This window comes from Eptesicus fuscus, chromosome 6, assembly GCF_027574615.1.
Source record: "Eptesicus fuscus isolate TK198812 chromosome 6, DD_ASM_mEF_20220401, whole genome shotgun sequence".
Lineage (NCBI taxonomy): Eukaryota > Metazoa > Chordata > Mammalia > Chiroptera > Vespertilionidae > Eptesicus > Eptesicus fuscus.
In genome coordinates this window covers 44,286,665-44,302,311 of record NC_072478.1, presented here as the reverse complement: position 1 = coordinate 44,302,311, position 15,647 = coordinate 44,286,665, and the positions used below count along the sequence as shown (strand labels likewise).

General features: G+C 33.7%; 1 protein-coding gene across 2 annotated transcripts in view; it reads right to left on the bottom strand.

Annotated features, from left to right (window-relative positions):
- RAPGEF2 (Rap guanine nucleotide exchange factor 2) overlaps positions 1 to 15,647 on the bottom strand; it is a 237,033-nt gene that overhangs the window by 35,848 nt on the left and 185,538 nt on the right. For both annotated transcript variants that reach the window (XM_028152315.2, XM_028152317.2), the window contains exons 8-9: positions 12,190 to 12,321; positions 4,276 to 4,453 (exon numbers count right to left, since the gene is read on the bottom strand). In XM_028152315.2, coding sequence (XP_028008116.2) covers positions 4,276 to 4,453; positions 12,190 to 12,321 — 310 coding nt within the window. The remainder of the gene's footprint in view (positions 1 to 4,275; positions 4,454 to 12,189; positions 12,322 to 15,647) is intronic.

Genomic DNA, 15,647 nt, shown 5'->3' with positions numbered 1-15,647 from the left:
TTTCTCTAGTTCAGTTGGGTAATGTCTGCTCTGATTAGACCCTACGTCATTCCTCCTGTGTAAGCCGTTTCATTACATAGGGTGGCTTTGGTCATCAGGCGCATAATAATCATAGGTGGTACCCAGGGACTCTGTCCAACAGGACAGTGTTCTTCAACTTGACCCAGACTGGCTGATGTGTCAAGAATTTATTTTACTATTGCAAGCGGCTGTTGTTGTTTTTTAAATGAAGGAGAAAGAGCATTAAAGCACATAACTTACAGAAAGGATGAGTAGGTGTGTTTGTGTTATTTATTCCTGGGGACAGCAATAAAGCAATTTTGAAACCACTGTAAGAGATGACCCATATTTATTACATATGCGAGGTAGGAATCATTGTTTTACAAATACACTGACCTTTTGGTTTAAAACATAAAGGCAAATGAACAAGTCGTGGTCCTCTGACTAACACATTACAGCTCTGCTGTTTCCAGCCTGTTTCTTCAGCTCCCACCCCCAACTCCTCATCATAAGGTATGAAAGTATCATCTATAGACCACCCATTTTTTAAAATATATATTTTTATTGATTTCAGAGAGGAAGGGAGAGGGAGAGAGAGACAGAAACATCAATGATGAGAGAAAATCATTGACTGGCTGCCTCCTGCATGCCCCCTACTGGGGATCAAGCCTGCAACCCAGGCATGTGCCCTTGACCAGAATCGAACCCGGGACCCTTCAGCCCTCAGGCTGACGCTCTATCCACTGAGCCAAACTGGCTAGGGCCCATTTTACTCTTTCCTTTCCTTGAGTAAAAGCCAAAGATTCATGGTCTTAAGAAAAATATGAGACTGGAAGTCGCCAGAAGTATTTTCAACTTAATATAATGTTTAGACAATAATAAAAGTCAAATTACCAACACAAGTATGATGGGACAATTTGAAGTATCTGAATATGAAGTATAAAATATAATCACTAATACTTGCTATAATGATTTAAGTGCCTTGCACAGACATTTTTTCTTGCTTTTTGGCAGATTCCTACTCCATTAGTAGATAATAAAATCAATTTGTGATACATGAGTAGTGACTAACATTAAAAAAATACAACATGATGGAAAATATGTGTGCATCACATATACTAAGGATAAATAATAAAGGAGGAAGAAAATATCTAATAATAGAAAATGTCCATAATTCTTCAGGCTCAGTTGAAAAACAAAAAACAAATAAATGGTTAACCCGATGGCATCTAAGAGTTTTTAAGACTATTAAAGATTCATTAATGGAAGGGAATATTGCTGTTTATGAAAAACATTAGCCATTTTAAGAAACTTTTTTCCTAGTAAATGTGACACAGTGGAAAACCAAATAATCAACTTACAAGATCAGAAACTGAAGTCAATTCATAAAATTAGCTTACCTTATTTGCTTTGGCTTAATTTTATGTAAGAAACAATATTAATGGTTGTTTTTTTTTTTAAATCTATGGAGTTTTTGGTAGTACATGATGGGGGGAAAAAAAAATTCTTTGAAAGGGACCAAAGTCCTTTTCTCTACCTTAATGTGTCAAGGCCTCAAAACAAAAGATTAAATTAATAATTATTCAATCATTGGCTACCTACAAATTATGAGTTGGGAGACTAAAAATGAATAAAGTCCCTTCCTTCAAAGTAATGAAACAAAGGTATACCTAAGAATCTCGGGTAACCCAAACAGAAAATTGTAATTCTTGCAGTTTTAAAAATATGATAAAATATTAGCAATTTAATTTGATTCAATACCCCCCCTCCTCCCCAACTAGACACCATTCCTTCTTTTCTTGTGTGGATAGGAAGAGAGGCATTTAGAGAAAATATCAATTATCCAGATTTGTATAATTTTGCAGTTCATATGAAAGATGCTTGTTTTAACTAAATACTGGAAGATGAGCTAGATTTAACAACAGTAACAGAAAATGATAAGGCTAAAGAATTCTCATGTGTGGTTTTATTTTGAGGAGATAGATACAAGATCTAAGATCCCCTGTGGACCAAACAACATTCATTAGGCCTTATCTTTAATGATAATGAAAGTATATTTGATAAGAGCAAGCATCAAAATCATTGCTGCTTGCAAGAAAATTGGTATTCAAGGAAATGTTATTCACTGTAGAGATTATATCAACAAGTACATTATTTTGTAGGAATCAGCCTACTTCTTGCTTTCCAGAAATGCTAGGAGAAAAACCTCAGATATAAAGTAATAACCTTATATTTTTAAGAATGACATGCTACATATATTTTGACACTAGTCATCATTTTCTTCCATAACTATACTAAAACGAACATATTCAAAAAGAGAAGATACATTAGCTCACAAAAGGGTAACTTCCACATCAGTCTGTTCATAAGCAGCCGTTCAATCTAATTTAAAACATGCTATGAGCAAGGATTCTGGAATATAACAGCAAGTTGAACACACTTCAGTTTTATTGTCTCTTTAAAACTACAATAAGGAGATTTTTTTTTTTCTAAATATATTTTATTGATTTTTTACAGAGAGGAAGAGAGAGGGATAGTTAGAAACATCGATGAGAGAGAAACATCGATCAGCTGCCTCCTGCACACCCCCCACTGGGGATGTGCCTGCAACCAAGGTACATGCCCTTGACCGGAATCGAACCTGGGACCCCTGAGTCCGCAGGCCGATGCTCTATCCACTGAGCCAAACCGGTTTCGGCAATAAGGAGATTTTTAAAAAGAAGTTGGCAAAGACAAAGAGAAGAGGGGAGTAAAACATAATTTTGGACCCTGGAAATCATATGAACATGTGGTATCAAAGAAAGCAAAGCCCTATGTTTTCAGGGGGTAAAACAAAACCACTCCATTGTATGCTGCAGGGCCCTCAAAAGACTTAGAAACTACCAGCACCTTTGGAACGAGGAGTGGTGAATGTAGAGAAGGAAATGGGCTAAAATGAGAAGGAACTAGAGGTGTGTATTTGAGAAGCAGTCAAATCCCTTACTCCAGCAAAGATATAGGCGATAATTATCCAGAAAAGGTTAATGCAGAAATCATTTCATATTAGAGGCCACTTTCTTCAATTCTGAGCCCTTTAAATGGAATTACTGGCTCCACCTTCCTAAAACAGGCTCCTGTTCACTATATTCCCCCACCTCCATTACCCCCCGAATTCCACTTTATTCTTCAGACTGCAATGGAGCAAGGACCTCATCCGCCTTCCTACCCACTGATGCCAACACCTAGAAAAATGCTCAGTACATACATAGAAGGTGCTCAATCTAATCCAATGGTTATCACCATATGATATTCATCTAGAAGCAGCTAGCAAGCCCTATAAGTGGCTTTATTATATTTTAATATCTAATCCCAGGTTTTGCTTTTTCATCTTCAACTTCCTAGCCTATGCATACAGTTTGAATGATAAAAACTGTTTTTCAGACATAATGTTTGTCTCCCTCAAACACACATGCAACAAGCCACTCATAGTTACGCCTATACTGTCTTCTAAGCAACCTCAATAGATTCAGTTCCTTGACTTTCTCTTCAAATACGTACTGGCGCAAAATGAGTTGGGGGAGTGATAGAACAGATAATTCGGGCTCAGGTAAGTATGGTTACAGATTCTAGACCTGGGGTGGAGAGAAGACTCCAAGAGAAGTTGCTCTCACTCCCAGTAGGCTGAAGAGAAGTCAAGAGTGCAGAAGGCGCACTCAGAACACTAAACCATTATCACACAATCCACTGTGGCCTGATGGGAAAGGTGGGGAAAGGGTACCTCAAGGAAAGGGAGAGTGGATTTAAACTACTTAGCTTTTTAACCTTAGGGTGTGTTTAAAAAAAGACAACTCCCACAGCTCATATGCTGCAACTTGACATTCTGCTGTCTTCTTCCACTCAGTCATATGGAATCAGAGTAGACAATTTCCCCAAGTGCCACTTGACTAGTGTTTACATACAGAAATCATGAGCTTAATAGGAACAGTGCTCACAAGAAAACTAATAGAACTAATGTTATTTGCAAGACTTTTAATTTTTTTTTGTCATAAAGTAAGCTAAGAAAAGGCTTATGTGGAAAGTTTGTTTTATTTGAAAGTTTTATTTGTAGATTCTTAAAGAAATTGAGCAAAATTGATTACAAAAATATGTTTTCAAGAAATGCTACTGTTTACACAAGGAAACTGATAAAAATTAATGGCTTTTCAAGCCTGCTATTCTTGGGTTCTGTTTTATCGGGTAATTCTACTTCTAAAGACTTTAAATTGCTCTCAGATTCATTTTCTCCTCCAAACTTACCAATGTCATCGTCTGTCCTGTCAATGGGGTCCTTCTCCAGGCAGTCTCGCACAATGTCCCTGCTCATCAGAGGATCCGATGCCCTTTCAATGTCTTCTTCATCGTCGTCATCCTCAGAATCCACTGCTGTTTCTGGCAACCCACTCAGGTCCATATCACCAGCCTCACTTTCTGTGGCCTTAACACAGAGCAAAAGGACAATTTTTTAACTGTTTTAAGTAAATCTTTTGTACCCAAAAGAAACAAGAACAAATCTAGCTTAAAATATTAAAATGTTTATTATATCAATTTTTCTGTAACAAAGTTACATGTATCAACATCAACAAGTAGTTATGTACCCAGCACTATGTAAAATAATTATTTCAACAAAATGAGTGATTTTATTCCCTATTAAATTTTTTGTTGGGATTAATAATTTTCTCTATATTTTTAATTTCTTATCCAAGCTATCATGATATTTAAAACACGGTAAAGAAGAAAAATATAGTTTTATGTTTTCACTCCATTTTTAAAAGAGAGAATGACTTACGCTCATGTTAACATTTTCTAAAGTTTAACAAAAAGAATTTTAATCACATTTTCACTTTGTTAGGTACCATTTCCTGAACTAAAATACATATGTACATTATAAGAAAAACCTAGGGGGAAAATAACTGAAGACAGAATACCTAATGAATATAGGATAATTGAAAATGTCTGCAGGACAACTCTGCAAGCAAGGCCTTAATAAATACCACGTAACAAACACCATCATGAGCAGAGGTGCTCCAGTTGGGAGAGCAATAAGGCCTGTGGCCGAGGCAGAGAGAATCAACTGTGGCACGCTCAGAAACAAATCGCCTAATTTAAATTCAGAATCCACAGAATTGTTTCTAAATTCTAGAATGAAAATGAAGTAGAGCTTGTTGTGATATAGCATGCCAAGGCTGTGAGCAGAGAATCTAAGCCAGCATTGTTGCTATTGGCACCTTTTGTCTGACGTCTAGAAATGTGACAATTTGCTAATGCTTGTTCTGACTACATTTTCACCTGTTTCATCTCTACATTGAAGATGATTACTCATCACCTTATACTTTCAAATTTACAATCAGTCCTCTATATACACATCCTTTAATATTAGCTCAGGGTGAGGAAGGGACACTAATGAAGAAAGAAATAAAAACAGAAACTCTTTTAAATACCATAGTTATATAACAAGGTTTTTCTTTAATTTGTAAACATCTAACATATGATAAGAGATGAAAAATAAATTAATACAATCTCAGAGAAATCTTATTATTTAAATGAATTATATTTGTCTTAAATAGAATAAAAAAAGACTCTCAACTGTGAATTGGATCAATCCCTCCAAAACTGAACCCTCACCCCATTCGTGTTAATGATCATTACTTGTTTTCTGTTATGTGTATCCTATTCTTTAAGAAACTATGTTTAAAATAACATTCACTAAACCTGAAGATGATTTTTTATTTTATTTAAATAAATATCTATTTTATTTTAAAATACTACAGAATTCCCTTTAATAATATGTTTGAAGTTAAATCAATAACTTGCCAGGAACCCACTAATTTCATAATATCACTTTCTCATGAGCAATGAGATGTTTGGAGACAGAGTGAAGTTCAAGTTTAATGAACACTAACTGGTCTACAGAAGGGTACTCAACTTAAGAAGAATGAAAAAAAAAAAGAAAAAAAAAAAGAGGAATGCCTGGAACCTAGTAGTTACTGAATTTTATTTTTTGCTGAATCAATATACAAACTCAGAGTTCAATAGTTCAATCAGTTCTACCATTCACTATGTGACTTTAGCTAAGTCCCTTAGCCTCTATGAAAGCAATTTTATTATCAGCAAACTGGAGTTAGATCTTGCCATTCACATGACTGCTGGATCAAATAGGGAAAAGAAAGCCAATTACATAGGCTACATAAAAAGTTCCTTCTTCATGGGGACATTTTTCATATCAGTAGTTGCATACCTTTACCTCTCCCCATCCCTGCTATGATCCTCGCACAATTTATATTAGCAGAATTCGTAAAAATAAAAGACAAAAAAACAAACAACAAAAAAAAAAACCCCAAAACCCACAAAACTCTGTTAGAACCCTAACCCCTTACATACTGTGAAAAAATTTTTCTCAGGCTAACTGCATCCATTATATTCTGGATCAATGGCTCATAAAATAATGATAAAAACAGTGATTCTATATTGCATGACTACCATGTATCTAGAATATTTGATGTTTTTAATAGAAAATAATTAATCTTCATAGCTATTCAGCAAATTAGATTGCCCCTATTATTTTTAATCCTCACCCAAGGATATGTCTTTTAAAAATTGATGTTAGAGAGAGAGGAAGGCAGAGGGAGGGAGAGAGGGGGAGAGAGAGAGATCGGTTGCCTCAGGGGATCAAAACCACAAACCGGGCATGTGCCCTGACTGGGAATTGAACCTGACACCCTTCAGTACATGCTCCAACCAACCGAGCAACACTGGCCAGGGCAGATTGCTCCTATTTTTTAGATGAAAAAACACTAAGGAAAATTAACTAAACTGTTCAAAATAAATTAAAACAAAATAAATCCAGCAACTGTGCCGGAACTCAAAATCTGGTCTAACCAATACAAACTACTAAATAAATACTTCACACTATAATACTTTGCCCAGTTTTCTCAAAAGAATGTCTTCATAAAGAAAATAAGTTAAAACATAATAAAGCAATAAAACGTTTTCTGCTTTGTTACGTCATAAAACACGAAACGTTTAAAATATATATTTACATTATAAACATAAATCATTTGCTAATTTCTAGTTTCTCTATAATATTACTAAGATTAATACTTGTCGCTAAGGTCTTTTATTCTAAATAATGACATGCAATTCTAAATAATTGCATATATTTAAAAGGTATCTGATTATATTTGTCTCAGGAGCAAGAAGAAAGGCTTATATATTTTAGTTAGGCAAATAACTTCTGTCCTAAATTAATTTATCTTTCAAATATGTAACCTAATATAAATTTAGATGCACATTATAGCTATAGTCATAATCTCAAAAATCTATTAACATTATCAGATCAATACTGAAAGCTCTATGATTTATTTAAATCAAAATATATTGTTATTAAAATATAGTTCTTAAAACCAATTTACCAATTTACTTTGCATTTTTTTAAAGTTGCTTTAGATATTTTTATTTTATTTTTTAAAATATTATTTTTATTGATTTCAGTGAGGAAGGGAGAGGGATATAGAGATAGAAACATCAATGATGAGAATCATTGATTGGCTGCCTCCTACACGCCCTCTACTGGGGGAGATCGAGTCCACAACCCAGGCATGTGCCCTTGGCCAGAATGGAACCTGGGACCCTTTAGTCTGCAGCCCAACACTCTAACCACTGAGCAAAACTGGCTAGGGCTACTTTTCATTTTTAAAGGTTATCAAGAAAAAGAACAAACTGAGGAAATATTACATGCCATAAAGCTCTAGTGAAGTTTAATTTAACTAAAATAAAAATAACTAGTGCCTGGCTGGAGTGGCTCAGTTGGTTGAACATCATCCTATTCATTGAATGGTTGTTGGTTTGATCCCAGTAGGGGAGCTTCCAGAAAGGCAACTGATAGATGTTTCTCTCTCACAACAATGTTCCTCTCTCTCCCAGCATGTACTCTGGTGAGAATTAAAGAAAAATAAAAACTACTATACATGTTTTACATTAAGTACTTAAAAATAATTTATGAAAAAACTTTTTGCTCATTAAATATCCCACACATGGATACCCATGTTTAAGAGGGTTGTTTAATAGAATTCTTGATTTAAATAAATTTTGTGCAGAATTTCAAACATACATATTTAACTCAAACAGTACCTAAATTTAGGCTAGGTATAAATTTAGGCTAGAAAGTTATAGTGAATGCTAGTGCTGATACTAATTTAACTGAGACCAAAGTGAGTAGGAACTGCAGACAAAACCAATACATACAAAGTATGAAAATACATTTCAAAATAAATATAATGCTTGCATTAATCTAGTTTGTGTATCATAATTTATACTGTTCCTAATCTTATACCACCAACATTTTTATTTCAATATAGGGTTTAAAAATATGTATATACCTAAAAGAAAAGAATAATTCTTTAAAGCTCTTAATGTAAATTGTTAGGTTTCTTTACAAAAATTAACAATCCTAATAGGTATAAGAATGTCTATCTGTAAACATTTATTATAAGAAAGTCTGCTAATTTGATAGAAAAAAGTTTCATATTTACATCCTCATATACTCAATTACTAATGTTGGAAGGTATAGATACTTGCGTGTTCTCTTCTGCAAATTACCTACTCTTGCCCTTTGAATATTGTTATATTATGAGCTGAGTATTTTTCTTATTAATTTGTATAAGTGAGTTAGTTATAGTCTCACTTTACAGGTCTCAGTTGATCTTATAATTATTAATTTTTTGACCATTCATTATAACATTAAGAATTTGATAATTCTTGGAATTTAATCTTAATTATGGTATAAAGTGAGATTATAAAATGACCCCACCACCCCAAAGACCACTTATTGAAAAATCCAAAACTTTTTTCATTGATTTGTGAGGTTTCCTCTATTACTACAATTCTTATACACCAATTCCATTTTGCTTGAACTCTCTGTTCTATTGATCTATTTCTGTACAACTATTTCCAGTCCACCTAAGTCATTGCTCTGCTAATCACACCATTTAGCCGGGACCTTATCAAGGCTGGAAACTGTATTGTCTCCTATCACCAACTTAGCCATTTCTGCTTTCTATTACCAACAGCCTCCTACTTGTTTTGCTTCCATCCATCTTCCATCTGCTTCCACCTGCTTTCAAGGTAACCTTTCTTTAAAAAACTGAAGCATGATCTTCAAGACTCTATTACTTCCTATCTCTAGCTCTCACACCTTCAGCTAATATTTCCTAGTTTAATATTTCAATCACATTCATTAAACGCATCTGCACTGCATGGCCATGATTTTCTGGCAGTATACTAGGCTCTAGAGAGAAAACAGAGACAAAACAGAGAAGTCCCGACTTCTTGAGGCTGTCATTCTTGTAGGAAGACAGAAAGTAGTAATACTTTCAATTAAAAATCTAAATAAAAGAACTAGCCAGGAAGGAACCAAAATATAGGACCTACTTTTTAGAGGGGAATTAAATAAAAAAAAAAAAAAAAAAAACCCTGAAAAAATAGTACTTAAAATAGAAGACAAAAAAAAAAAAAAAGATCACGTTAGGAGAAATCATGCCAGTCAGAAGGCAAAAACAAAGCTTTGCATCTAGGAAGAGCCTGGCATGTTGCTCCATCCGTCTTCGTATTACACTCATATAACAAAACGTCAGTCACAAGTGAAGCCAAATCTTTGCTTTCTTTGTGTGGAGAACATTACTTAAAAGGGCAGAGGAAATTCGTTCTGTATTTAAGGGCACCAACTCAATTGAGCTGCACTGCCCTGGTCAATTTGCTTTCCTACTCTCTGAAACTGCTATTTCAAAACTTCTCTCCCCTTAAATCTCTCTATCAGCCAAACCTCTCACCCCAACAAATGAACTCAATTCTTCAAGAGAATAATAGAAGCCATCAGACAGAACCTCTTTCCAAACTTCCCACTCCAAACCCACCATGGTATGTCCCTTTTAAAACAAAAAAGGGTTTCTTTTCTTACAGCTAGTTATTCCACTGTGCTCTTGAATTCTTCTCCTCCCAACCTCTCAGAAAAATTATTCTCCACTTTCCTCTCTTGTACACAGCATTCAATTTCAGCCTCTCTGTGTCCATCTCATGAATATTCATACTCACTTTAACGTGACAGCTTTCTCCTAAGTCAGAATTGTACAAAGATTAAATGGGCTGCCATTAGAGATAGCTGCCCATCCCTGGAATTGTTCAAGAATCAACTGGATGCTTGATTGACAGGAAAGTAGTAGAGAATTCAAATACAAGACTGGTTACTAAGCCAGGTGCATTTGTCAGGTTTCTTCTCAGCTTTAGAATTTCTGACTTAAAGATGATAGATGGGGTCTATTGGGGATCTCTATTCAATGTTTAGTTGTGAATAGCCAATAACTAAATCTAGGTACCTCTATGGATTTATATCCTTATGAAGGATATATAATCTTACAGGCGACATACCTGCCATCAAGTTTGAAATGAATAGCCTTTAAACTCAACTAAAATGAATCAAATACATGGGGATCCTCTTTTCCATTTACACCCCAAGATAAAGTCAGACTGAGGGCTGCAAGCTCCAACCACATCAAGGCAATCTGGAGTTCTCACCCACATTCCGGATACCCAGACCTTCTGGTGGTAGCTCAGTATAGCAGAAGTACCATCAAGATTTTTCTCATGGAATTGCCCCAGCCTACTCAAGGTAAGAGCACATAAAACAAGCATTCCCCTCAAAATATGTCTTGATAAATTATATACACAAGTTACTTCTTTTTTTTTTAATCAATTTAGTTTTGTCTGTATATATTTGAAGAAAGCTGTGGTAACTTCTACAACCTTAAGCTGTTTCCCACTATAGATATTTAAAATGTATAATCATCTCTAAGTTTAGAAGACAATTAATATAAACTAAAGTACAGCTTTTACTTTACAGTATAAGTAAAAGCTGTACTTTAGTGACACTCTTGAATAACTGTTAAAATATATCAACTTCTAAAAATAGGCAATATGGGGTAGGGGTGGGAGGGAGAGTAAATTTACCCTGATCCCCCACCTTTTCCTCCTCTAACATTTGAAAATGGGATTACTTCCTAAAGATTTAAATACAAGCTAACAATTCATTAAAGCAGACATTTGAAAAGTTACTTTGAAGAGCCAGATTAGTTATATTTCTTATTACAAAATAAGAGAAATTCTTAATCAGTCAAGAATCTTCAAATAATTGCATTTGTAAGCTTTCTACAATACCCTTGAATTATAGAAAAGTGTGTACCTAACACATTACCTCCTTAAAAGAATATTAATTTTCTAAGATCTATTCAATTTAGGACTTAAATATGTTTTGCCCTAATGGTATTCTAATTGTTGAGTTACTTTTGGTGTTTTTTTAAAAATAGAGACTTAGCACTGCCTAAATACATCAATGACCCTAAAAACTATGTTTCTTTAAAAAAGTACTTTTATCAGTCTTATATCACAATTCCTAAGAAGCCAAGAACTACACTTTGTAAAGTATGTATTATTTTATTTTTGTTTCAAACAATCCAAAATTCCATATTAGCAATATATAAAGACCCCACCAAAAGGGCTTTTTTTGTATATTTGTCACTTTTCCTAAATTTGCATTTTCTAACTCAATTAATTATTAACAATTAAATAAAATTTAAATTATTTTGCTTTTAAAACATTTTTTAAATTACATAGTTCCAGTTTCTTTTCTATTCATTGGTATCATAAAAATTTATTTTGAACATGTAACTATATCTATAGGTAAGAAAACAATGATCTAATCTTAATAATCTCTTCCTTTTTTGTCATGCCCAATACTTCAATAAGAAAAACTCACTATAAGAGCATAATTATGCAGTCATCCCTTACAATTTTAGTTTAAAAAGTCACAAACCTAATACACCTATACTCAAATTAATATTTAAAGTCAAGAGGAACATTTCCATTGTAAAAATTTCCATTAAAAATTCTGACAACTGGTAATAGCAGAGGCAAATACAATTAGATAGTAGTTCTACTTCTTAAAACAAACTACAACATACTATACTGTATGTCTGTATGAAGCATAAACATTAACACTTTACGTTTGTGGATGCACACAATATGAACACATATAGTTACTTTATAGGTTCTATCAATGGATAATCATAAAGCTCCTTGGAATGCATGAAAATGAAGGAAATGACAAGAAAAACACCTTCTTACCTGGTAGATATCAGAAAGACTGCTGCTTCCAGAATCACTAGTGATACTACATCCTGAGTGGCTAGAAGAAACGTGGGTCACCTGTGGGTGGAGGCTATCAGTAAGGTGTAGTTTTGTGAAATCTGCAGGAAGCTACGGAAGGAGCAGAAAAAACTAGGATTACAATTTGAATCAAGAATTCCAAAAAGACATTTAAAAATGATATTATACTGTATACTATTTAGCCAAATATATTATTAGGAAAGATTCTTCATTTTTTTAAAATTCAGAAATTACTGAAGATTGTCCTATTGACCAAAAATCATAAAAGAAAATTTGAAAGTTCATGGGCAGTCAATGAACCTCAAATAATTCCAAATTCAACGTGCAAATAGGTGGGTGTGGTGATTTAAGATGAAGTCAGGTAAGCATTTAATTTAATGAATTAAAATAAAAATGTCAAATTACACACCAAGAGCAAATTAGTCTACTACTACTACTACTTGTTAGCCATCACAAGTGCAACTTTGTGACAAGAGACAGCTTAAATAAGAAAAAAGACTGAAGGTTTTTTATAGCCTCCAATAATATTTGAAGATTTAAAAAATGAAGCATCTTAGAATTGATGAAGTATATTATTATACAAGTAACTGCTAGTCTCTATGGAGAAGTCAGAAAAGAATGCTCTCAAAGAACTTAGAAGTGAAAAAGTTATGGACAACATTTACTTATCTATACAAATACACATAAATATCAATTTTCTACTTGTTCATGTTAAAACCATAAATAAATGTTGAACAGATTCACTAAGCATCCCTCAAGTGCTTCCACCACTCTCCCATATAACTGAGAAAATGCAATGAAAACAAAAACACTCATACATTTGCCTAATGAGCAAGTATTTACGGAGCATTCTTCCTCTTACTACGTGCTAGTCAGTGAATGAGACAAAGAAAATACTACCCTTAAGTATCTTGTGCTCTTACAAGTTATTACTAATTCTTTTTAAATTAAAAAAAAAAAAGATGCTATCTATGATACCACACTTATAATACTACTGGCCAAGAATACACATGGCATTTAAAAATATATGCTCACTTTAACATCATGCAATCCTAATAACATTCTCTTTCCTGCCTGCATATTGGTCCTATTTAGCTGTTGAATAATAATAAACATACAAACTGTCAAAATAAAATAACAACATTCCCTTCTTTTCCTTTGACCTCATCTCTTCTCCCCCTCAAAAAATATGATGCCATTCCATAGTTTAGAATAAACCACACAAGGGAGGTGATTCAGGTTTACAACAATGAGCAATGGGTTTGACACCTTCAAGTCCCAAACAAAAAGGCAAAATGTATTTACATCCCACAATCATTCAGACACGACCCAATAAGCAGATTAAGATAGTAACAGTTAGTATAGTCTATACAGAGTATTTGTGAACTTCATGAGAGACAAGGTATCCAAAGGAAAGATTTAAATATGAATTTATTTGGGGACATATGATGATATGCCAAGTAAATGGATAAAAACACATTTGTTGGAGAAGCTCAGAGAAGTAAGACATTTATTGAAATGTGTGAAATCATTACAAACATGATGTATATCACTAAGAGTGTTTTTTTTTTTTCTCAAATAAATAAAGATGTTGTAAAATGTCAGATAAAGTTTAGGAAAATAACAATTTTCCTATAAGGAATAGGTAGGCATATACCTCTAAATTAAGAATGTATATGTTTTATTCACAATGTGGGCTAGTGAAATATTTGCAGTATTTCTACAGGAATATTTGAAAATAGAAATTTGCAGAGATGCATTAATGATTATGATTTTACATGTAGCTCAGCAATAAATATCAGATATTAAAACAATGTGTTCAAAACCAGGATAAAAAGCCTTCATCTTTCTACCTACATTTGCATTTAATCCAGTCACTCACTGCAGAAGGCAACTGGGGAACATTACTCCATGGCTCAATGATTTTAAAAGGCATCAATCGATACATGCAATTACGGAACACCAAAATGCTTTCTACTGATTATCTTTTATAGACACGAGTCAGGTAGATATGTGCCACATAGTATAATTTTTAAAAATTAACTTAAAAATATCAAATGAAGATGTAACTAATGAATTTTCAGTCACTAAATAAGTATTTATTCAAGTCTCATAGGACTCTTTTGTTAAGTATCCATCAGCCACTCATCTTTCCTAAGAATTCCCTCCGTGAAAGGCAATAGCAGTTATAAGAGCTCTAAATCTAATAGAGGGACATGGATCCAGCCTTTATATAGACCACAATCTACTTCTCTATGCCTATTTCCAACCACAAATACCAGAATTACATAGCTATGTTAAGCTAAGAACCATAAAGACTGTTTAAAAGAAAAGAAGAAATATTTTCACTGTTAAGATTTCAATTCTAATTTTATAAATACTTACTGAGTACCTGCTATGTCAGACACTTCGTTAAGAACAGGGAATATCAAGGTGAATAAGGCATTCCTAATTCCAAATGTAATTTCTACTATCCAAAAAGTCAGGTTTTATGCATAAGAGAAAAAAAATAAATCCATTTTTCAAACATGGATTTTATTCCCAATACCTCCTGTTCTTTGAAACGATACTATATTAAACTTAGAGTAAGCAGATGCTATGTTTACAAAAACTTAACCTTTTGCACTCGGATGTCGAGTGTAACGGTTATTGAATGTATCAATAATTTGAAATATAAAGAAATCCAAATAAATAAGTTTGTATGAAAAGAAACTCCAGTTTTTTATTCTACTGCCACGCTTTGTAAAATCTAGGGTATTTAAAAAATTAAATCCCAAGTAGAATAAAGGAATCGAGAAAAAAGCAAGCGTGTGCAAAGGGTTAAAAAATTTTCCATAAATTGGAATAATAGTATCATTATTAAATTTTATTGACAGTACACATCAGCCAAGGTTACTGAATGGGGGAAACTTGGAGGTTGTTTCCATTAGGGAAAAGAGCCTGAAATGCACTGACGTGGCCCAGCCACAACACTAATAGAAAAGAGGTGGCATGGAACCCATGCCTAGGGAAAATGGGTCCAAGAGGCAAATGAGCTGCATAGGGACTGGGAGTCAGGGGCAAACGCTAGCACAGGCACCCATGTTTAAACCTGAGGGCAACAGGTAACACAGAACCTAGGGAGGCAGTAACTGATGGTCTGAGTAAAATATACCAAAAAGGGGGGTAGAGGGAGCACAACATGCCAACGACAATGTAACTTAACTATTCCAAACTTTTCTAGGCTTGACCCAGTGCCTATTTAAATTACTAGCAGTATGATATCAAATTTCAGATTAAAATGAGGCCGTGAATTATCTGACTCTAGATACCATTTATAAGAATAAATTTGTTAAAAATTTTTTGAAACTGGTATTATATATATAGCAATTACCTAAATCATCCTATATAATAGAGATAATATGCAAATTGACCAT